General features: G+C 37.6%; 1 protein-coding gene across 1 annotated transcript in view; it reads left to right on the top strand.

The window, feature by feature from the left end:
* VWDE (von Willebrand factor D and EGF domains) overlaps window positions 1-23,885 on the top strand; it is a gene marked incomplete at both ends in the record, with an annotated part of 46,249 nt that overhangs the window by 7,108 nt on the left and 15,256 nt on the right. The window contains 10 exons of the mRNA XM_081101999.1: window positions 490-721; window positions 4,522-4,587; window positions 9,878-10,125; window positions 10,800-10,889; window positions 12,422-12,566; window positions 15,424-15,641; window positions 15,880-15,953; window positions 18,878-19,148; window positions 20,964-21,172; window positions 21,304-22,268. Of these exons, the coding sequence (XP_080958125.1) occupies window positions 490-721; window positions 4,522-4,587; window positions 9,878-10,125; window positions 10,800-10,889; window positions 12,422-12,566; window positions 15,424-15,641; window positions 15,880-15,953; window positions 18,878-19,148; window positions 20,964-21,172; window positions 21,304-22,268 (2,518 nt within the window). The remainder of the gene's footprint in view (window positions 1-489; window positions 722-4,521; window positions 4,588-9,877; window positions 10,126-10,799; window positions 10,890-12,421; window positions 12,567-15,423; window positions 15,642-15,879; window positions 15,954-18,877; window positions 19,149-20,963; window positions 21,173-21,303; window positions 22,269-23,885) is intronic.

Raw genomic sequence — 23,885 nt, 5'->3', positions numbered from 1 at the left:
TGCCAACCAATTGTTTTCACTAGATTTCAAACAATCCCTTCCTTCTCCCCTGATTTTTTGATGCCTCCTCAACTGTACATTAACTTCTTACATATACTATTTCCAGCAATTTTTCAAGAAATCTCCAATGTCAGTTCATCTTTGTGCTATATGTTAAGATGACTTCAGACTGACTTATATTGTCTTAGGTTATCTGACACTGAATTTCTCTTGTTCATAATACAAATGTAGCAAATGGAATAAAGGTATTTAAATAGAATAAAATTAGGTTAATTACAAGGAATCTACCTTTAAGTGTACTATTCCATAAAGTTACTTTTTCTTTTATACTACAAGTATAAGTCATTTGATTTTTTTTCATTTGATTTTTAAAAATATAATTGATAATTAATATTTTAAAGGTTGTTTAGAAGAAAATGTAAAATTGCTTTATCTGCCACGTATAAAAATAAATTGAATTTTCAACTTTTGTTTTCTCTGATGCAAAAGATGAACCACTGTGGAACACAGGCGCCTGTCTGGCTGTCTCTGCGAGACTCAGAAACAATGCCTGCACCGGGGGAGCTCAAGCACCTCACTGCTTGTGCCACGTGGCAGTTTTTGCTGAGCGCTACTGAAGACTGCTGCCTTTTCCAAATCCCAGTGTCTGTAAGAAACTGTGGACAATTTTTTGTGTACTTACTACGACCCACTCAGGGGTGTATGGGATATTGTGCAGAAGGTAAGAATACATGGGTAATACACATGAACTGCTAATCATGGCACTGTGTATGCTGGTGTGTTTATGCCATTCTCCAGATGGGTTGTATAGAGCTAATGCAATGCTCAAGAGATTCGATCCACTATGATTGCTCCAGTGAAGCTAAATTTCTGGTTTAAACTGGCCAGATTTGTTTAGGATTCTTTGCCAAGATCTTAAAATACTCAAAAATGTTTGTCTATATGGAAGCATCAAAGATTAACATACAATAACAAGCAATAACAAAGGTTAACATACAATAACAATATTCTTCCTCAAAAGCCACAACCCCAGTCTAATCAAGAGCAAATTCATACGGAGAAGATTGAAAATGCTGGAACATACTGTTATAACCCAGTGTTAGCAAACTTGGCAAACACTTGCAAATAATAATAATAATTATATGAGTAACCCCTATGAACATTTTCATCCTGTGGTTGTTGGACTTTTCAAACTAGGAAACCCCAAATAACACAGGTACAGCAAAACAGTGGCAAAGAATATTCATACAATTACAAATTGCAATTAATGGTATGGATGAAAAGATTAAATTTTTCTATAATTGAGAATACTTGAGGTGAGAAAAAAATGAAACTTATAATGAGGGATCACCAGAGAAAGCCTCTTCTGAGAGTAGGGCATTAATACTGAGAGTCTGAGGGTAAACAACCCAATTTAAAGTCAGATTGGATTAAAAGAAAAATAAGGCCCAACTACAGACAAACCTGGAAAACCTGGAAAACCAAGGGTCATTTTCTAATGATAAAAGGGTCAATTCAACAACAGGACATAACAATTATAAATTCTTATGTACCTAATAACAGAGAATCAAAATACATGAAGCAAAACATAGAAAAGACTAGACAAATCTACATTAATGTTGGAGATCAACACCCATCTGATAATTAATTGAATATATAGAAACAAAAACAGCAAAAAAGGAGACTCAAAAAACTGTCGGCCAACATGATCTACATGACAGTTAGAGAAAATTTTACAAAAAACAGAGCATCAATATTCTTTATAAGTGCACATGAAACATTTACCAAGATAGATCACATCTCGACCCCAATTTTAAAAAGTTAGAATATCACAAAAGTTTGAATTTAATTTAAAGAAAACCCACCAAACATCTATATTGGAAAATAAGAAAGGTCATAAATAGAAAAGAAAAAAAAAAACTCAGCTTATACACACGAAGGAACTAGAAGAAGCACAAATAAGACCCTGAGTAAGCAAAAGGAAATAATGATCAGAGTGAAAGCCAATGAAGCAGAATACACAAAACAGAAAATTAAAGAAAATCAAAAGTTGGTTCTTGGAGAAATTCAATAAAATTAATATTTTAGCCAAACTGATCAGTGAAAAAAAAAAAAAAAGATCAATATCAGGAATAAAAGAGAGATACAACTACAGATTCTACAGATAGTACAATGAAAAAGAATATAGTGAAGAACTCTGCCAATACATTTGACAATTTAAATAAAGTGAACAAATTTCTTGAAATACACAGGAAAGCAAAAATCACTAAAAAAATAATTAGATAACCTATTAAAGAAATTGTTTTTCTAATTAAAATCTATCCCACTAAAAAACTAAAACTAAAACAAACAACAACAACAAAGCCCACCACCCCACCAAGCTTACATAGATGGCTTGGGAAATCTTTTAAACCAGTGGTTTTCAATCTTCCTAATGCCGCAACCCTTTTATACAGTTCCTCATGTTGTGGTGACCCCCAACCATAAAATTATTTTTGTTGCTACTTCATAACTGTAATGTTGCTACTGTTATGAATCGTAATATAAATATCTGATATGCAGGATGTATTTTCATTGTTACAAATTGAACATAATTAAAGCAGAGTGATTAATCACAAAAACAATATGTAATTATATATGTGTTTTCTGATGGTCTTAGGCGACCCCTGTGAAAGGGTTGTTTGACCCCCAAAGGGGTTGCAACCCACAGGTTGAGAACTGCTGTTAAACATTTAAGAAGGAAATAATACCACTTTTATACACTTCTTTCAGAGAAATAAAGAGAAATGATTATGAAACCATTGTCAAGTTAGCAATGTTCTGAAACTAAAACCAAATATAGGCACTTCAGGAAAAGAAAAGTATGGAATAATATCCCTAAGAATATAAATGCAAATTACTTAATCATCTATTTCCAAAATTCAATGCTGAAAGAAAAAGGTCAACTTACAGAATCATTTAAAATTCTTTATACTAGCAATAAGCAATCAGAAATGTCATGTAAATATCCTATAAAATAAAGCGGTGATACGCAAATTGACCATCACTCCAGCACACAAGATGGCCACCCCTATGTGGACACAAGATGGCCATCAGGGAAGGGCAGTTGGGGGCAACCAGGCCAGCAGGGGAGGGCAGTTGGGGGTGACCAGGCTGACATGGGAGGGCAGTTAGAGGTAATCAGGCAGGCAGGGGAGCAGTTAGGCATTAATCAGGCTGGCAGGGAGTGCTTAGGGGGTGATCAGGCTGGCAGGCAGATGAGCGGTTGGGAGCCAGCAGTCCTGGATTGTGAGAGGGATGTCTGATGTGGGATCGGGCCTAAACGGGCAGTCGAACATCCCTCAAGGCGTCTGAGATTGGAGAGGGTGCAGGTTGGGCTGAGGGACAACCCCCCCACCCCCCGCACGAATTTCGTGCACCGGGCCTCTAGTCAATAATATTACTGAACACAGGGTGTCTCCCCAAAAATGTATACAAACTTTGAATAATCATGACTTCCAATGGGTTAAATCTGAAAAGAAACATCAATTAATCTATCAGCTGTTAAAGTGTATATACATTTTTGGGACACCCTGTATATGAAATACTTAGCAATGAATATGGAAAAATATGTACAAGAACTATAAAGTTAAAATTATAAAATTCTGCTAACAGAAATTATAGAAGTCCTAAAATAATGGAGCAATGAACCATGTTCATGAAATGAAGAGTCAATGTTCAGATGTCAATTCTCTTCAAAATGATTTATAGTTCCAAAACAGTCCTAATCAATATACCAGCAAGATTTTTGTGTGGGAATTGACAAGTTCATACTAAAACTTATATGGATATAGAAAGTAGCCATAATCCCCAAACTACTTTGACAAGAAAAAAGTTGGATAATTTACACTATCTGATTGAGACTTGTTCTAAAGTTACAGGAATCTACAGAGTGTTATGTTTGCATCAAGATACACAAATAGACCAATGGAAAAGAAGAGAGCGTCCAGCCCTGGCCGGTTTGGCTCAGTGGATAGAGGATCAGTCTGCTGACGAAAGGTTCCCATTTCAGTCAAGGGCACAGACCTCAGTTGCAGGCTTCTCCTTGGCCCTGGCCCTGGTCAGGGTACCTTCAGGAGGCAACCAATTGATGTTTTTTTTCTAACATTGATATTTCTCTCTGTTTTTCCCCTCTCTCTTCCACTTTCTCTAAAATCAATGGAAAAATATCCTTGGGTGAAGATTAAAATACAATACAATAAAATAAAATAAAATAATAAATAAAATTTATTACTTAATGCAGACTAAAATTTAGAAAACAAGATATAAGTTATAATTGTTTTAAAATATAATCCCAAATTATCTCCATTTGATCTCATCCTGAAAAGAGAAAAAATTTATTATGAAAAAATAAAACAAATAAGTTTTAGTCTGTATTAAAACATACTTCTCTGAAGATTTGTCATTTCATATACATTATATATAAATATATTTATATCTTTATGCTCAATTGGATAAATATAAAAACTCTACCTTTTGCAGCTATTTCTGATGCAAAATTAAACCCATGCGGCCCTGACGAAATCGAAATTGAAGGTGACTGTGTTCGTAAGTATCAGATTTTATTTTTAATAATTTATTTATAAACTAATAATTTCAACAGGCTTTTAGGTTTTGTGATTTACTTTGGATGTTGATTTATGCTAATATTTGACAACACGTCAGTTTAGTGGATATAAAAATCATTTTATCATGCCTTTAAGAAATAGCAGTGGAGTTAGCAAAGGTGCAGAGCGGGGCATGTTCATGCCCTGCAAATTGTGTATATATTGGTAGAGTAATTTTATGAGAAAAATTGGCAATTTATCTCAACAATCATAAACATCCTCATGCATTTGTACCTAGCAATTTGACTTCCAAAAATCTAGTTTAGAGAAATATTCAAAGAATTGTGCAGGTACAATTTTTATAAAACTATTTTTCTAATAATATGAAACAATTGCAACTATCCAATAACTGCAGGTTGGTTATATATTTTTGATATATCCATAATGATAAAATATTCTATAAACAATATGAAAATTCATGAATATATTTTTTGACATTACTATTCATGGTATATTGAAACTAAGAAATCAGATTATGCATCAAAATCTCATTTTTTTCTTCTAGTGATGATTGCATTTGTACCAAATAAGTATTAAAAGATAAACAACAAAAGTGTTAATGGTTGTCATAATTTTTCTTCCCTTTTAAATCTGTAATTTTCATTTTCTAACTTAGTTAAAATTTTTAAGTTATTTCAAATATTAAGAAACCTCCTGCTATAATATTCCTTAAGACAAATCACTCTAAATAGATTGCCTAATAAAATGCATGACATCTTCCTAAAAAAAGTGCAGAAATAAAAATTATTGAAACATTAGCCTTTTCCTGGAACCTGTTGGCCAAATGTGATAATGAATGTGAGATTGTTGACATATAATTAATTAACAAAGATTTTTTTTATGGTGAAATAAGCCATAATGATATAAAACAAATTAGATTATACAATATTCATGTACCATGCCTAAAAAGTAATATGATTTATCTTTAAATAAAACTAATATAATAATTCTCAATAAATGTTCTGAGTTGCTTTTCCAGTTATAAATGAATTTTCCAGTCCCCCTTTCTTTAAACAAGCTAGTATTTTTTCTGAAAGTCTCAGTGTAATTAGACCCTGTGATTTAAGTTCTTAAAAGAATAAAACAATCCTATCTAATATAATCTAATAATAGACAAACATGGTAATTAACCGTAACTTTGCTACACTTCCCATTGGCTAATCAGGGTGATATGCAAATTAACTGCCAACTAAGATGGTGGTTAACCGCCAACAAAAATGGCAGCTAATTTGCACACATAGACACAATGATGGGAGGCGAAAGGGGAAGGATGGAAGAGGCCGTCTGCTGGTGTCAGAACCCAGGTGGCAGCCAAGAGCCAGAGAACTGAGCCACCTTTGCTGGCCCTCAGCCAGTTCGGAGAAGCCGGGTGGGGCAGGGAAGAGGGGATGTCCGCCTCTTCCCTGCCCCGCCGGGCTTCTCAGATCACCGATCGGAGAACACCCAGAGGCGGGGCCAGAGGCCAGGCTGCATCCCTGCCTGGGGACGCGATCCGGTCCTGGGATGACGCAGCCAGGCCCCAGAAGGAGACCCAGGGGCCGGGGCTGTGTCACCGCAGGGGCACGCGATCTGGTGCCTGGGCAATGGCGCATCCCCGGCCCCAGAAGGAGACCCAGGGGCCTCCCAAGCGGAGAGTCTCCATGGTCAGACTGCGCGGTGTCGGGACAGGAATAAAGATGTAGGTGACTCAGATGCCTGGCCAGTGGCATTAGACCAGCAAGCAGGGCCTTTCAGTGGGGACTCAGGGTGGGGGTGGGGCGAGGAAAGCAAGCGGGGAAATAGAGAATTACAACTCCCAGGCGGCTTAGCTGCCGGGGCCTGTGTGCCTGGCCATGAAATCGGATAGAGCGAGTCGTTTTGCACTTTAAGAGGCTTGCAAGGTTGGAAGTTTAATTTTGCAAATGTCCAGAGATAAAAATCTCTCTGAGTTCCTGGAGGAATCTTCAAACATTTTTTTTTAATAATTAAATCTTTATTGTTCAGATTATTACAGTTGTTTCTCTTTTTTCCCCCATAGCTCCCCTCCACCCGGTTCCCACCCCGCCCTCCGCCCTCACCACCTCCCCCCCCCCACTGTCCTCATCCATACGTGCACAATTTTTGTCCAGTCTCTTTCCACATCACCCCCCACCGCTTTCCCCCCCAAGAATAGTTAGTCCATTCCCTTTCTATGTCCCTGATTCTATTATAATCACCAGTTCATTCTGTTCATCAGATTATTTATTCACTTGATTCTTAGATTCACTTGTTGATAGATGTGTATTTGTTGTTCATAATTTGTATCTTTACCTTTTTCTTCTTCTTCCTCTTCTTAAAGGATACCTTTCAGCATTTCATATAATACTGGTTTGGTGGTGATGAACTCCTTTAGCTTTTCCTTATCTGTGAAGCTCTTTATCTGACCTTCAATTCTGAATGATAGCTTTGCTGGATAAAGTAATCTTGGTTGTAGGTTCTTGGTATTCATCACTTTGAATATTTCTTGCCACTCCCTTCTGGCCTGCAAAGTTTCTGTTGAGAAATCAGCTGACAGTCGTATGGGTACTCCCTTATAGGTAATTGACTATCTTTCTCTTGGTGCTTTTAATTCTTTGTCTTTTGCCCTTGGAATTTTAATTATGATGTGTCTTGGTGTGGTCCTCTTTGGATTCCTTTTGTTTGGGGTTCTCTGCGCTTCCTGGACTTGTAAGTCTATTTCTTTCACCAGGTAGGGGAAGTTTTCTGTCATTATTTCTTCAAATAGGTTTTCAATATCTTGCTCTCTCTCTTCTTCTGGCACCCCTATAATTCAGATATTGGTACGCTTGAAGCTGTTCCAGAGGCTCCTTACACTATCTTCGTATTTTTGGATTCTTTTTTCATTTTGCTTTTCCAGTTGGGAGTTTTTTGCTTCTTCGTATTTCAAATCTTTGACTTGATTCTTGTGATCCTCTAGTCTGCTGTTGGAACTCTGCATAATATCCTTTATTTCAGTCAGTGTATGCTTAATTTCTAGTTGGTCCTTTTTCATACCCTTGATGGTCTCACTAGATTTCTTGAGGATCTCACTACATTTATCGGCGGTCTCACCCATCTTTTTGAGGGTCTCACTAAATTTGTCGTAGGTTTCTAGAAAGTTCTTGAAAAACCTTAAAAGTGTGATTTTGAACTCTATATCCAATAGTTTGCTTTCCTCCATTTCTGTCATTTGTGTCCTGTTTCTTTGTCTCCACATTTTGGCTGCTTCCCTGTGTCGATAAGAGTGGCTTTCTGTGCTAAGTGTCCTATAGGGCCCAGTGGCTCAGCCTCCCCAATTACCTGAGGTAGACACTCTTCATGCACCCCCTTGTGGGCTTCGTGCACAGCCTATTTTTAGTTAAGCCTTGATTGTTGTAGGTAACACTGGGAGGGACTGACCTCCAGGCCAATTGGCTGTGAGAATCAGCTGTTTCTGCAGTGGGAGAACTTCTGTGCTAGAGACACCCCTCCGGGACAAGACTTGCTTCAGTGGGGCTTTGGTGCTCACTGAGTCTGCCCCCTGAGTGTGTCCTTTATGGATCCAAGGAGCTGCAATCTGGATGGTCCCACTCTGACCACTGGGCACATTGGCTCCGGGATCTCTAGGGAGGTGCTAATCTAGCCTCTGCCTGAGGCTACCCAGCAGAAGCCAGCTGGGAAGCAATGCAAGTTGCCCTGGGGCCTTGGGACAGCTACAGTTTGTTAAGTAATTTTCAGATTGCAAAGGGCCAGGCCTTTCATATGCAAAAGCGTCCATGCATGGCTTGGGTGGGGCAGGGTCCCAGGGGATCAACAGGGTGGGTGGAGCGAGCAGTTATAGCTGCTCTCAGTCCTGCCCTCAGAGGCCCCGCTCCCGGCAATCGCAATCACTGCGAGCACCTCCGAGAGAAAGAAAGCTGCTCTTAAGTTCTGACCGATGCCAGACAGTCCCATTTCTCCTGTATGAGTCTGGATCCCCAGAGACAAAGACAACTGTGTCCTCAGCCGCCAGCCCTCTCCGCATGCACCACCGCACCTTTGTATTTTACTTCCGCACAGCACCTCCTCTGAGTCTTGGTATGCTTTTCTCTTTCCTTCTAGTTGTAGAATTTCCACTCAGCTAGCCTTCCTGTGGTTCTGGATGATGTCCGTTCCGTCTTTTAGTTGTATTTTTGAAGTGGTTGTGCGAGGCAGCAATCTCCGGTGTTTACCTATGCTGCCATCTTGGTTTCTCCTGGAATCTCTCTTCAAACATTTTTAACCCCAAACATTTTCATAGGAAAATGAAAAGAATAAGACTATTTTTCAACATTGGTATATTTCACTAAGATAGTATAATCACTCCCATAAGGAACAACTCTTTCAACCCAGAGTAATGGCAAGTTGAGTTATAAGAGTAAATTATAAGAGTAAAATTGTAAGTCATTTGATTTTACATTATAATGACCAGTTTTCTTTGTAACAAAAAATTGTAATGTATGTGGTACATCTACACAATGGAATACTATGCTGCAGTAAAAAAAGAAGGAATTCTTACCATTTGCAACAGCATGGATGGAACTGGAGAACATTATGCTAAGCAAAATAAGCCAGTCAGAGAAAGATAAATATCACATGATCTCACTAATTTGTGAAATATAATGAACAACATAAACTGATGAATAAAAATAGATCCAGAGACAGAGAAGCATCGATTAGACCATCAAACCTCAGAGGGAATGTAGGGGAGGGTGGAGGTAAGGGGAGAGATCAACCAAAGGACTTGCATGCATGCATATAAGCCTAACCAATGGACACAGACACCAGGGGGGTGAGAGTATGAGTGGGGGGGGGGGGTATGGGAGGATAAGGATACATATATAATACCTTAATCAATAAAGAAAAAAAGCAAATAGAAAATATTAAAAAAATTAATTGTAGAACACCTTGTTTTGTTTGTTCCATCTTTTAGAAAAGGTAATAGCCGAAAAGAAGGATAACCTTTTTTGCTCAAGAGCTTGACTTTTCTAGGTAGACATATTCAATATACATTAATATAAGCTTGATAAGCTGATGAATTTCTCTATCAATATATATGTGATTATGGATCAAAATAAGAATGTGCTATTTTGCTGATTGCTAGAGAATATTTTTCTAAATGTATTTTATTTCCCTTAATATAAAACCCTGAGTTACAGTCTTTGTGAGCTTTCCCCATAAGCCAGTCTCTCTTTTTCAAGATGTCCAACTACAAATTATGCATTTTCTCCCACCAGGTCAGCTGTCTGCCTCATTGCCACCACCACCTCCAGGAAGACCCCAGATTGTGATAGAGCTGATTGAGTCCAGGGTTTTCTGTAGGTGTGCTTTTGATGCTTCTCCTATGAACAACTCCGTGGGATTTATTATAGCTTGGTCTAGGCTTTCTTCTCAAGATGTCAAAGAGGAACTGAAGCAAGAGACCACAGTTCAGGCATTCTCTCTTTTAGAACTGGACGGCATAAACCTCAGACTTGGCGATAGGGTATGTTCAAAACTAATTGGGTTTTCTTTACTTTGCGTGAATGTATTAACTTGCAAAACTGGATTTTTTAGATCCTATCCTAAAAATAGTGTTTGTCCCCATAATATAAAGCACGAATGTTTTTCTTTTTCTTTTTTCCTTGGTAATTGTGCCAAATCCAGTGATAATTGGATGAGTCAGCAATCTTAATAACTATGAGTATCTGAATCTAGCAATTTCCTGATTATTATCAATGAACCCTTGTAACTTAATGTCTCTTTCTTAAATTGATTACTTTTATTCTAGAAATATTTTCATTTTTTCAATGATTATATCACTTATTATCCACTTTAAAATACATATTAAATACAAATTCTACAATAATTTATTGAGGCTTGAATATTTTATAAAGATAAAATTATTTCTCAATGTTAAGTAAGTTTTAAAAAATATTTTTATTGTTGATAATATTACAGATATCTTCCATTTCCCCCCCTTTCTCCCCTCCTCCCAGCCTCTACCCACCCCCTAGGTCATCACTACCCTATTGCTCATGTCCATGGCTACGCAAGTTTTTAAATTATTATCTCTTATGTGCTAGCAGAAATGGAAATTAAGTACTTAAATATAATAATTTACACATATTTTCTCCATTATGTTATTGCTAAATGATTATTTGTTAACTATATTTATAGATATTCTGTACGGCTTCTATCTTTTTCTTGGAGAAACCGCAAGTAAAAAGTTTAGCTACCGAAAGTCAAGAATTTTTTGCAGGCATTAAGGTACGTAGCAGTGGGGATGGATAAGAAAGATTATCCCTCTGGAACTGTGTTTTCCACACAGTGATTTGGGGATGCTGGTTATAGGACCTCATCACAATCTGATGTTGGGACCCAAGATTCTGTATTTTTGAAAAATAACCCCAATAATTCTAATGAGGAGCAAATTTTGAGGGCCTCTATTAATGAACTAAAGTTGGAATATACTTACTTTTTTTCTAGAGATACCTCAAATTAAAATAAAGCACAAATTCTATGCTTATAATTTATTCCATTTTATAAGTAAAAGTTAGAATATCAATATTTAGTTAGCATGCATTTTGGAAGGCAGGTGCCAGGATCAAGTGACCAGAGCCTCTGGCTAGAGTAGAATTGGCCCAGAAATCTAGACTTTATTAACTGCAAAAATTGCACCATCTAAACAGTCAGGGTCTATGGTCACTACTGTTAGCACTGGGGTTCAAGAACTGATGAGCTATTCCAGCAGATGACAGGGACTCCAGATTGGTAGAAGGAATGGGCAGTACCAAAAGGTCTAGGCAGGCAAGTGCTGCACACCTTCTGAGGAGTCAGCCATAGTACTGGAGTTTTATCTGGTCTCATCTCTAGTTCAAGAACAAGATGGATAAGTGATAGATTGTAAGAATAGGATTCAGAACCAGTTCAAAGCCTGTTCTTGAATAAAGACCATTTATACACAACAGGGACCAGGGAAAAGAGTGAGCAGAGTGAGCTACCTTGTCAGAGTAGCATAGTCACAGTGGGAGGGGAAGTGGAGCTCAGACCTTGGGAACACAACCTTTGGATCTACATTGGTGAGAACTCAGCAGATTATGAGTAACAGCAGTCAGCCCTCAGGCACTGTTTCTAGGCTAACAGAGAGAGTATTCTGTACTAAGAACCATCTGTTATGAAAACTAGACAAGAACCGAGAATGCATAAAATCTTCCTGCCTCAAAAAACGATTCACCTATGAACTAGGATAGATTTCAGTACTCAGCAACTCCAACCATGGAAAGCAGGAGCTGAGAAATAAGCTGAAGGTTGAGATATTTCAGGTGACAATGATGTTTTGATTTATGAGTTAAAACAACTTAGATTTCTAATTTATATTAGGGATAATATTAATGACTAAGGATAAACTGACTCTTCCATTAGTGTGTCAGTAAACATTAGCAAGCAAATGGAAGGATATAGGAAACTTTGTAACCTCCACTCTCCAGTGCCCACCACAGAACCAGAATCACTATGGCAGGCTCCAAACTGACTACGATGTGTTGGAGAACTAAATACCCAAACTCAGAGCAGTACGGCAACTCCATGGAATTTTCTGTGTGTTGCTGATGTTTTTAAGGGTTTGGTTTTCATTGATCTTGTGTAACTAAAAAATTCCAGTGCTTATTACTACCTGTTACTTTAGAAAAAATACAGGTTATTACTACCTGTTACTTTAGAAAAAATACCATTCAAAATTATTGTATCATAGAACTAAATCCTATTTTTACATGACTGCTTTACGTATTTTCTTGTACCAGTTACAACCTGAGTTGAGCACTATATCAGAAGATGGAAAAGAATACCAGTTGAGGATAGAGAGCACAATTCCTGTCGTTTGTCCTGAATTCAGTGAACTTGATCAGGAATGTAAAATCTCATTAAAACTGAAAACTGTTGATCAAGGTAATATAGTAAATCCATTCAATTTTATTATTAGATTTCAAGTAATAACTAATGCTATTTTCCTCTACAAAAAGTCACTGAAGTGTGCTCATAATTCATTGTGTTGCATGTTTACATCAAATTATAGCTTAATCATATTAATAACACTGAGCCAAGTTTAGGATTGCCAGAGAAGTCCACATTGCAACCCACATTTATCCCTCCTGGGCTCAAAGTATAAATTAAAAAAAAGAACAAAACAGGAATGAAATAATATCCTCCTCCTCCTCCCCCTCCCCCTCTTTCTCCTCTATCTCTTCCTTTTTTCTTCTCCTTTTCCTTTTTCTCTCCTCCTTATCTTCCTGTTTAATTTTTTTCTTTGCTTTGTTTTCAGAGATTGAGTAGACCAAGTGCTCTTTAGTGTGTTCCAAATCATATCTAATGAGCGAGGGGGGATGTTATGCTAAAAGTTCAAGCTTGTCCACCATGGATCTCATAGTGCACTTTGCACTTCTCTCCCTAACATAAGCTTATGTTTAAGATCTTTTAAAACGTCTTCTATTTAAATTACTAATTATGTAGATTGTATGATACATGACGACATACATGTCACTGTCACAGCCATAACATAACAAATGTATAATTGAAACATAACACTGTCACATAACAAATATATAATTTAAACTATAACTTTTAAGAGAGATTGTAATCCTATTAGCATAGATTTTCACCATAAGACATACAATTTTATTTAGTAAATACACCAAATAAAATGTATCTATGTCTTTATGTCTGTATTATTCCTAATTAAACCAGAGAAACAAAGGATAAAAATGCTATGGGAGAGAGTGTCTCATGGAATGGTACACCCAGGAAAGGAGATGATGTGAAGGTATAAAGGACTCAAGAGAGCCTATTCCAAGATACTTGACAGTAAACAGGGTTCGTGGATAATACCCAGTTACTCACTCAAATTTCAGGAGCACCGTGAGCAACACTCTATTTTGAAATACAGCTCACAACTATGAAATTAAACCCTCTGTCTCAGACGACTTGAAACAATTATACTTCAAAGTACCCCTGAAAGCATAGTGTGCAAATTTTACTACAGTTTAGGAGGCAAAATAGTAAGAGGATGATGTTATTGATGTCTTCCAAAATTACATTAAGCAAAAATTTCCTTCAGTTACAAATAGACTTTAAGCTGTATTTGCATGTTCTCAATTCTTTCAACAAGTCAAGCATTGCTACAAGTGATATAAAACAGCCTAAATGTATTTCTACATTTTAGAAGTTTGTATGTTCTTGTTCTTTGTCAATTAAAAACAATGTTTTTTTCTGGAGGAAAAATTCTGGGTTTTATTCTAGATATTCCTCATCTCACAGGAACTTCCTTAAGTGTATTTGCATTACATCTCTACTTTCATTAAGGACAGGTCAGTGTATCCTAGTCTGTTTCTGCAAAGACTATGCTGCTTTTTCACAGGGTTAAGGGGAATAGTACTTGGCCCTCATACCATAAACCAGGGACAATTATATCAGGGACTATATCTAAGCCAGATATTTTCCATATTCAGTTTAGGAAGCCATATAAAAGTCTGGATGTTTCTGCTATTTGTTAAGTGCATAAAAAGCATATATTCCTAGAAAAGGTGCATGAAGACAAAAAGTTTTTCAGAAATTTTGAATCTAGTGCAGACTACCTATGTTAGACAAATATAATTTATATCCAAAAATGCCATGTAGAAAATAGAGTTTTTAATGACTTCTTTTTTCCTCTTCGATTCTCTGAAGGATTTTGTAATAATTCATTGGATGTGTGAGCAAGCATTCTTTGCAGATATTTTCTGGAGGAATCTATTCTTTTTGTTTAGTTATACAAATTCCTGGAGTTCCTTCTCTTCTGCTACCATTTTCTTTCCAAATTATTTTTTCTTGTTTTTGTTCCATAGATAAGGAAGCCTCTTGAGGTTCTGAATATGTTGGAAAATTTGGGAGGTGAAAAGAGGTAGAAAGTTTATTACTAATGTGGAATTACCTTAATTTCTTTTCTATTTTTTAAGTTTGGTGAACCTTGTATTAATAATCATTGCTATCACTCAATGGATAGAACATGAGTTCGAGCCTTAAAAAATGTTAAGATATACCCAGACCCAAGGTCCAATTTTTATACAGAAAGTCAAATTGTGCTCCTCATTGCTAGAATTATAATTTTTTTACAGAAGTAAAGATGAATTGTATATAATGCTTTTGAATTTTACCCAAGTGCATATGAGTTTAAAACTTATTGGAGCCCTAGCCAGTTTGTCTCAGTGGATAGAGCATTAGCTCACAGACTGAAGGGTCCCAGGTTCGATTCTGGTCAAGGACATGTACCTCAGTTGCATGCTCAGTCCCCAGCTTCCATAGCGGAGGGGCGAGGGGGGGACGGGATGGTAGGGGAGGCAACCAATCAATGTCTCTCTCACATCGATGTTTCCCTCTCTCTGTCTCTCCCCCTTCTTTCCACTCTTGCTAAACATCAATGGAAAATGATCCTCAGGTGAGGATTAACACCCCCCCCCCAAAAAAAAAAAAAACTATTGGAAATAGTAATATGCATGTACATATATATGTGTATATTGAAGTTGACTAAGTATTTGTAAAGATCAGGTGGGGAGCTCCAATGGCACAATCGGTTAGCGCGTGGTACTTATAAGATCAGGCAGAGTTACAACTTTGGTTTTATTTAGCCAAAAACTACAAGCATATTTTTTAAGAAAAAGTAATTTAAGAATAATCTCTCATTTTAATGTTCTGTGTTAATCAACTGATTACATACTTTGGTTGGTGTATTTCCTTACAAAAATATACAATGTATTTTTTCTTTGTAACATAGGTAAAGACCTGCTAGGTTTAAATTTGGCCCTGTCTTCCTGTCACGTGGACCTTCGCCAGATGTCGTCCTGTGCTAATGGAACCTGTAGCCATGCTCTTGTTTACTACACTGCTGTGACTGATTTTTCCCACGATGGAAACAGAGTTACAGACATTATAGTGGAACCTATAGTTAATGAGGATTTCCTGTGGAACAGCTACACTCCAGACAGCATCCAGGTTGACAAATCACAAATATACCTTCAAAACTCAAGCTTTAAAAATGATATATGTATTTTATCACCATAGCTTGAAAACTTTTCATTTCAAAAATTTAAAATGTTATTTTAATTTTAAAATACTATTTTCAACAACATGATAAAAATAACTAATTTTTTTTCAGATTGCTAAGCAATTTATTATATATCACTAAATAACATTAATGATATTATTTACTGAAAATATTTTTGCTTTTAAGGTCAGAGTAAAGGATGTCCCAACTGCTTACTGCTATTCATTTACTGACCCACATATAATTACATTTGATGGCAGGTAATTTCCTTAATTGTTTTTAATAGTTTGTGTTCCCTTGAATTTTTTAAAATGATAATATTTTATTATTTCTTAGTCTTATTCACTGAAAAATTAAAAAGGAAGGTATAGCCCTAGCTAGTTTGGCTCAGTGGATAGAGCATCAGCCTGCAGACCAAAGGGTTCGATTCTGGTTGAGGGCACATACTTGGTCCTTGGTTGCAGGCTCCTCCCCAGCCCAGGCCCTGTGTAGGGGGCAACCAATTGATGTGCTTCTCTCACATGGATATTTCTCTCTGTCTTTCCCTCTCTTCCACTCTCCCTAAAAAAAAATCAATGGAAAAATATCCTTGGGTGAGTATTAACAAACAAAAAATTTTTTAAAAAGGAAGGCATGCATGGACATCACTGGCTTATTTCAAAATACCAATTTACTTGTGTGGGGTGGTTTTCCTTTAAAATCTAGTTCTTAGTAACTATATGAATTAGCTGTGAGACTGAATTTGTAAAAATTAAGATTCCTGCCAAAACCGGTTTGGCTCAGTGGATAGAGCGTCCGCCTGCGGACTGAAAGGTCCCAGGTTCGATTCCGGTCAAGGGCATGTATGTTGGTTGCGGGCACATCCCCAGTAGGAGATGTGCAGGAGGCAGCTGATCGATGTCTCTCTCTCATCGATGTTTCTAACTCTCTATCTCTCTCCCTTCCTCTATGTAAAAAATCAATAAAATACATATATAAAAAAAATTAAGATTCCTACAACTACAAACAATCATTTTATCTTGACTATTTATATTTAATAATGATTAATTTTTTTGCTCTAGACATATATACTGTATTGCATTTCTAGGTGATACTGAAATAATCTTTAAGGTTTAAGGCAAGATGATTAAACTAACACATAATTATTTTAAAATCTCACTTCTAATTCATGGCAAGGACACTCAGGGAAAAAAAATCTATTGTAGTAATCATGAATACCTGGATATTGCCTGTGGATCTTAAAGTAAAATAGACAACATGACCAAAAAAGAGTAAGTGATCCCGCTACTAATATCTGCATAGAAGGATTTAAATTCAGTTATACTGTTCTGGGGAATTCATCTAATCTAATAAAAGAGAAAAATGTAAATTGACTGCACCTTTGCTACGCCCCAAGCCACGCCCACCAGCCAATCAGAGCAAATATATGCAAATTAACCCAACCAAGATGGTGGCCGGCAGCCACGGAGCTGGAGCAAGCAGGAGGCGTGGTTGCCCCACCAATGGAGGAGGCCAAGCTTCCCACCTGCCTTGGCTGGCTGTGGCCTCCGCTGAAGGCAACAAAGTTTCAATTATAGAAGATAAATAAATCCCAGATACCTGCTTCCAGCCAGCCTCCACTGGGAGCTTGGGTGGCTGGGTGCCATGGTCAGTCTGCAAACAGTCATCAGCCCCTCACCCAGGCTGGCCAGGCACCCCAGTGGGGACCCCCACCCTGAAGGGGCTGTGGCCAGCCTGCAAACAGCCATCAGCCCCTCACCCAGGCTGGCCATACCCTCAAGGGGTGAATGTCCCTGCTGGGGGGCTTGACCAGCCTACAAACAGCCATCAGCCACTCACCCAGGCTGGCCAGGCACCCCAGCGGGGACCCCCACCCTGATCCAGGACATCCTTCAGGGCAAACCAGCCAGCCCCCACCTATGCACCAGGCATATAATAAAAGGGTAATATGCAAATTGATCCTAACAGCAGAATGACTGGGAATGACTGGTAACTATGACACACACTGACCACCAGGGGCAGACGCTCAATGCAGGAGCTGCCCCCTGGTGGTCAGTGCACTCCCACAGGGGGAGCTCTGCTCAGCCACAAGCCAGGCTGACGGCTGCCAGCACAGCAGTGATGGCAGGAGCCTCTCCTGCCTCCTCAGCAGTGCTAAGGATGTCTGACTGCAGCTTAGGCCTGCTCCCCGCTGGCAAGTGGACATCCCCCAAGGGCTCCCGGGCTGCCAGAGGGATGTCTGACTGCCAGCTTAGGCCTGATCCCCCCGGGGAGTGGGCCTAAGCCAGCAGGTGGACATCCCCCAAGGGGTCCGAGACTGTGAGAGGGCACAGACTGGGCTGAGGGACCCCCTCTCCCCCCCGAGCACACAAATTTTTGTGCACCGGGCCTCTAGTGTTTTTAATAAGTCCCTAAAAAATGATATGAACATTTCATTGTTGTCAAAATTTTCTTCATGATGCAAGGTAATTTATTCTTTTTTAAAAAGTATAAGGTTATTATTGTTAGTAAAATTATTCAATATTAGTGCATAGATGCAGATCCCCTCCAATAATGAATGATACTCCAAAAGTTCGAACCAGTATACAAAGTTGTAGAAACCAATCCCACAGGCAAGAATCCTTTATGGTTATAATAAAAAACAGAAGTTTTAAATGGAAGAACCTCAGGAAAGAGTAGTGGTGACTAATTTTATCCACTATAATCCAACAAGATTAATTGTGCAATAACTAAGTGACAAACCATGTTCTACGTGCTGGGGGCAAGTATAGGTATGGCAGTGATAAGACAGATAGACATACTCTACCTTATCTTTGTATAGGTGGAGAGAGATATACACAGTTAATATATAAAATATATAGTATATCTGAGAAAGATAGGCATTAGGAAGAAAACTAAGCAGGGATGGAAAGAAAAGGCTGGAAGCAGGGGCTGACAGAGCATTGCAAGGGTAGAAGATCAGTGAGAGAGATTTAGGTGTTTATCACTACTTGTCTCCTTCAATGCTCTACAAAAAAAAATGCTCATGATAAATAAACCTATTAAAAATGTAGATTTTTCATTTTTGCAGCAAAGTGTATTGAACGCATATAAATACTAAATTGAGCACACATTTTTGGTTTACAACATACTGTTGTGATATTTTATACCAATTCTTAATGCAATTGGCTTTTGTTAATGTTAGGGTATATGATAATTTCAAGACTGGAACGTTTGTGCTTTATAAGAGTATGTCACGTGATTTTGAAGTCCACGTACGTCAATGGGACTGTGGAAGCCTTCACTATACCGTGTCATGTAACTGCGGGTTTGTTGCCAAAGAAGAAGGTGATGTAGTTACTTTCGATATGTGCGGTGGTCAGCTACATGAATCGCAGCCATATTTATTTCTAAAGAGCCAACGTGAAACCAGCAATATCAAGATAAGTGAATCTTATTTAGGAAGAAAAGTCACAGTATGTATGATTATTAAAAGTATTTTTTTCTTTTTTCTACAGAATTTTGATTTATTCTGAGTCTATTTGCATCTCTATTAATTTAAAAACTATCATTTTCAACATTAGGGTTTTGTGGGTTTTTTTCACTAAAATACATTTAGAGTAACACTGATCTTATAAGGAGTAAAATTTTTTTCATGTACCACATACAAATAGACAAAGCAATAGTTAAAACTGTCAAACTGAACTTCCTTATTTAAAATTTCATTATAACTTGGTGGATGATTCATAGAAATATTTTTGGCAATGCCTAATAAGTGGTATATTAGCCATAGATAAAATATATAATTAAGAATAAATATTTGGGAATAGCTAGTCAACTTTTGAAATGAATACAGATGGTCCTGCCTCAGAAATAGACTGGTAGACATGGAAGAGATTAGAAAATCAAGAAACATCAAAGATTACATAGTCATTAATATGCATCACTAATGTATGATCAGCATACCAAAAAGTGAGCAATGATATAAACATGAAATTCATAAAATAAATAAAATTGATAAATATGTCCAAAAGTAAAAATAACCAATAAAAATGTAAAAACTTCAATTTCACTAGTAATCAAAGAAATGCTGCTCCTATATTTCTCATACAATATTGGCAAGATTTCCAGACCCTATGCATGTCATTTTTCAAGAAATTTTACTTCTGAAAACTTACCATAATAAAATAATTAAGGATGTGCAGAACCCCACATAATATCCCTCCTTTTGAGAGGGAAAAGTTACAATTAATCAATGATGAATAAAAGAGTTTAACCAAAACCCCAAATATAGCAATGTCACATAATAGACCACTTTATAGTCATGAAAATTTTGGAATAGATGTGTATTTATTGACAGGAAAAGAAATTAATGAAATATAGGAAAGGTTTTCAAAGAATATGCACCAGCACGCTAACATTAGCCACCTCAGATTGAGTAGCAATATGAAATTGGCTTGCTTTTAAAATAACACCATTTTTTCTAAAAAGAAAAACTGAAAATTTTAAATCTAAAAAATACATGGAACCAGGATAGACACAGTCAAGAAACAGGGTGGCATCAACAAAACAGATGGAAATTTTTAAATCTAATAAAAATAAAATAAACGGGGTAGTAAAGTTGGAGGAACAGACATACGTGGTGTATTTTCAGTGGATTTTAGAAGAAAGAAATTCTCAACATGTACATCCAAGTCCCTGATTTGGGAGGGTGAGACTTCTATGATCACAGGTGACATAGGCTATTAGGATGATTCAACAAACCCCTTCTCTCATTCCAAATCCCCTAGCAACGTTCTGGTTATAATTTGGCTTCTGATTCTATTTGCCTTCTGGAGTTACATTTACATGTATAAATCAATTACTCATCAGTCTAAGTCTAGATCAAATAATTACTATCAGAGACATTACTTGGTAAACATTATACTCAACATTAATAGCTGCTTTAATTGCACAAAATGTCTCACTCTAGTTTAAATTATTTTTAAAGAGTTTAAACAAAATATCTCAATAAAAGGATCAATGTGGAAATCAAATTTCAAATCAGCAAAAGGCAAAACCCCATTATTTTGACATATAGCATTAAAAGGAAAGGTGTAGTCTAAGGAAAATCAATATTTTATTTTCCTTTTATATTGAGAGAATAAATGATTTTATTTTTTACATAATCGCTTTTTCATAATCTGCCCTGAATATTATTTTTTATAAGTTTATCTTTATTGAAAGTATTACAGATGTCCTCCTTTTTAAATATTGCATATTATTTTAAATGACTTCTTTCTGTTTTTCAGATCTGGTTTTCTTCTGGAGCATTCATCCGTGCTGATCTTAGTGAATGGGGCCTGAGTCTAACAATCAGAGCCCCTAGTGTCGATTACAAAAACACTTTGGGACTTTGTGGCACCTTTGATGAAAACCCCGAAAATGATTTCCATGACAAACATGGGATCAAAATTGATCAAACTTTTAATAATTGTTTTGCTTTTATTAACGAATGGAGGTAAGAAAGTAAATTAATATTTGACTTAAAATGAGTGATGACTCAATACACTACTTTTTTTTGCAAGATCTTCCTGGGGAGGGGGGTGGGATGTTTTTGTTCAAATTACTTTTCTGTTTTCCATCTGGAAGGATTTTGCCAGGAAAAAGCATGTTCGACACAATGCCAATATCTCTGCCATCGCCTGGAAAACTATCCTATTGTAGCTGCTCCTTGGACACCACTTCACCCTACCCGTCTTCTAATCATCTGGTCCGTGTTTCTCAAGCAGACATTGCTTCCAACTGCAAAGTCCTCACAGGTGTCAAATTCTTTTCCTTGATACCAGAAGTGGATGTCACTTCTAAATATATTAATCCAGAAGCTCTTGTCAGAGAGATCAACAAGCATACCTCTCGAGAAGAAAATAATTCAAATTTCTTTCAAGACAAAAAGCACGTGAATCTACCCAAACTGGATTTAAATTTACAAAAATATCCTAAGAATGAAAAACAAGATGTACCAAAAACTTTGGACAATGGGATACACACATGGGACCAGGATAGACACAGTCAAGGAAAATGGTGGCATCGACAAAACAGATGGAAACGGCAAAACATTCATGAGTTACTTCCTTTGCTTGCTTTCCAAAGTCTCAGCCAGAAGGATGTAAAAGAGCTTATTTATTTTTTCCCTGAGGACCATACTGAGGATGTCCAGCAAGAGTTTGTCCCCACGTGGCCTACACCCTCTGGCCTCACGGAACACGGCACGTTGGAACTGTGTCAGCGGACTCTAGCCAACTCCAGCATAGGAAGGCGCTGTCTCGCCTTTCTTGGCAAGAGACTCGACAGTGTTATAGATATGTGCGTTAAGGATGTTCTCCTAAAAGATGATCTTAGCTGGGCAGGAGCAGGGGTGGCCCTTTTAGAAAATGAATGTGAAAGGAGAATTTTGGAAGAAGGTAAATATAACACAGAAGAATATGGCAAATCAATTGAAGACATTCTCTTAATATTAAAATGCCCCAATTTGTGCAGTGGCAATGGGCAGTGTATGCAATGGGGATGCATGTGTTCCCCAGGCTTTGGTTCCTATGACTGCAGTGACTCACGTGGTAAGTAAATACTCTTCAACTGCAATACTGTGAATGTAATTTAATTCTGAAAATATCTTTGTTCTTTTTACCTTCAGTATTTTAGCAGGGTTGTATAGATAATATAGGGGGGAAAACAAATTATATTAACTAATCCTATATGATAAAAGGCTAGTCAAGGTCCCCCTTGACTAGAAGTTCGACCTGGAATTCAACTGGGAGTTCAACCAGGGGGCTGGGCCTGCCAGCCAACTGCCCACTGTCCCTCCCCCCAGCTGGCCTGACTCGATCTGTGCATGAATTCGTGCACCAGGCCTCTAGTACATTAGTATTTTTCCAACAGTGTTGCATCTTATTCAGAGTAAAAGCTGAAGCACAGCCCTACCTGGTTTGGCTCAGTGGATACAGTGTAGCTTGTGGACCAAAGGGTCCCGGGTTTGATTCCATTCAAGGGCACATGCCTGGATTGTAGGATCGATTCCCAGAGTGGGGTGTGCTTCTCTCTCATCATTGATGTTTTTTTCTCTCTCTCTCCCTCTCCCTTTCTCTCTGAAATCAATAAAAAATATATATATTTTTAAAAGCTGAAGCACATATAATAGCCTGTAAGGCACAACATGATCTTGCACACAATATCTGTCAAAACTTACCCCCTGCTATTATTGCCCTCACTCATTCCATTCCACCCACTTTGTTCTCGTTGTGTTCCTTGCAAATGCATGGCTCTCTTGACCTCGGGAACTTTGCACACAGCTGATCCCTCTACTGGCAGAGAATAAGTTTTTCTAGAACTCAAATTTAGTTTTCTTAAGACTATGTTTATATTTTGCTAATTATACCAATTTGCTTAATTTTTTCTCTAACTTATCTACATGGAACTATTTTCTCCCAATATATTAGAGAAAGAAGTTTTTAAAGTCTATTTGATTCCATTAACAGGTAAACCAATAACTCCTGATTTTCCTCCAATCACCACCATTCTTTCCTTTTTCAATTGCAAGTGTTTCTAGCTCAGTAAATGCAAACTTCGTCCCTCTCACTACTCATATTAAAAATCTGTAGTCATCACCCTGACCGGTTTGGCTCAGTGGATGGGGCGTCGGCCTGCAGACTCGAGGGTCCCGGGTTCGATTCCAGTCAAGGGCATGTACCTTGGTTGCAGGCACATCCCCAGTGGGGGGTATGCAGGAGGCAGCTGATCGATGTTTCTCTCTCATCGATGTTTCTAACTCTCTATCCCTCTCCCTTCCTGTCTGTAAAAAAATCAATAAAATATGTTTTTTTTAAAAAAATCTGTAGTCATCTTGCACCGCCAGTGCGGCTCTATGGTTGAGTGTCAACCCTTAAACCAGGTGGTCATGGTTTGATTCTCAGTCAAGGGCACACGCCCTGGCAGCGGCTCATGCAGGAGGCAACCAATCAATGTGTTTCTCTCACATCGGTATTTCTGTCTTTTCCTCTCTTCTACTCCGCCCCCACAAAAAAAATAGGTTTCCAGTTGTTAAGTATATAAAACACAGTTTATTTTTGTATCATTATTAATTATTGTATTATTTTCCATACAAACAACTGTAAACCTACATTTGCTCCACTCTGTATATAGCATATATACTCTGATTTAATGGGTTTAAGTATAAT

This window comes from Myotis nattereri (assembly GCF_964212035.1).
Source record: "Myotis nattereri genome assembly, chromosome: 11".
NCBI lineage: Eukaryota > Metazoa > Chordata > Mammalia > Chiroptera > Vespertilionidae > Myotis > Myotis nattereri.
This window is presented reverse-complemented; position numbering and strand designations above follow the sequence as displayed.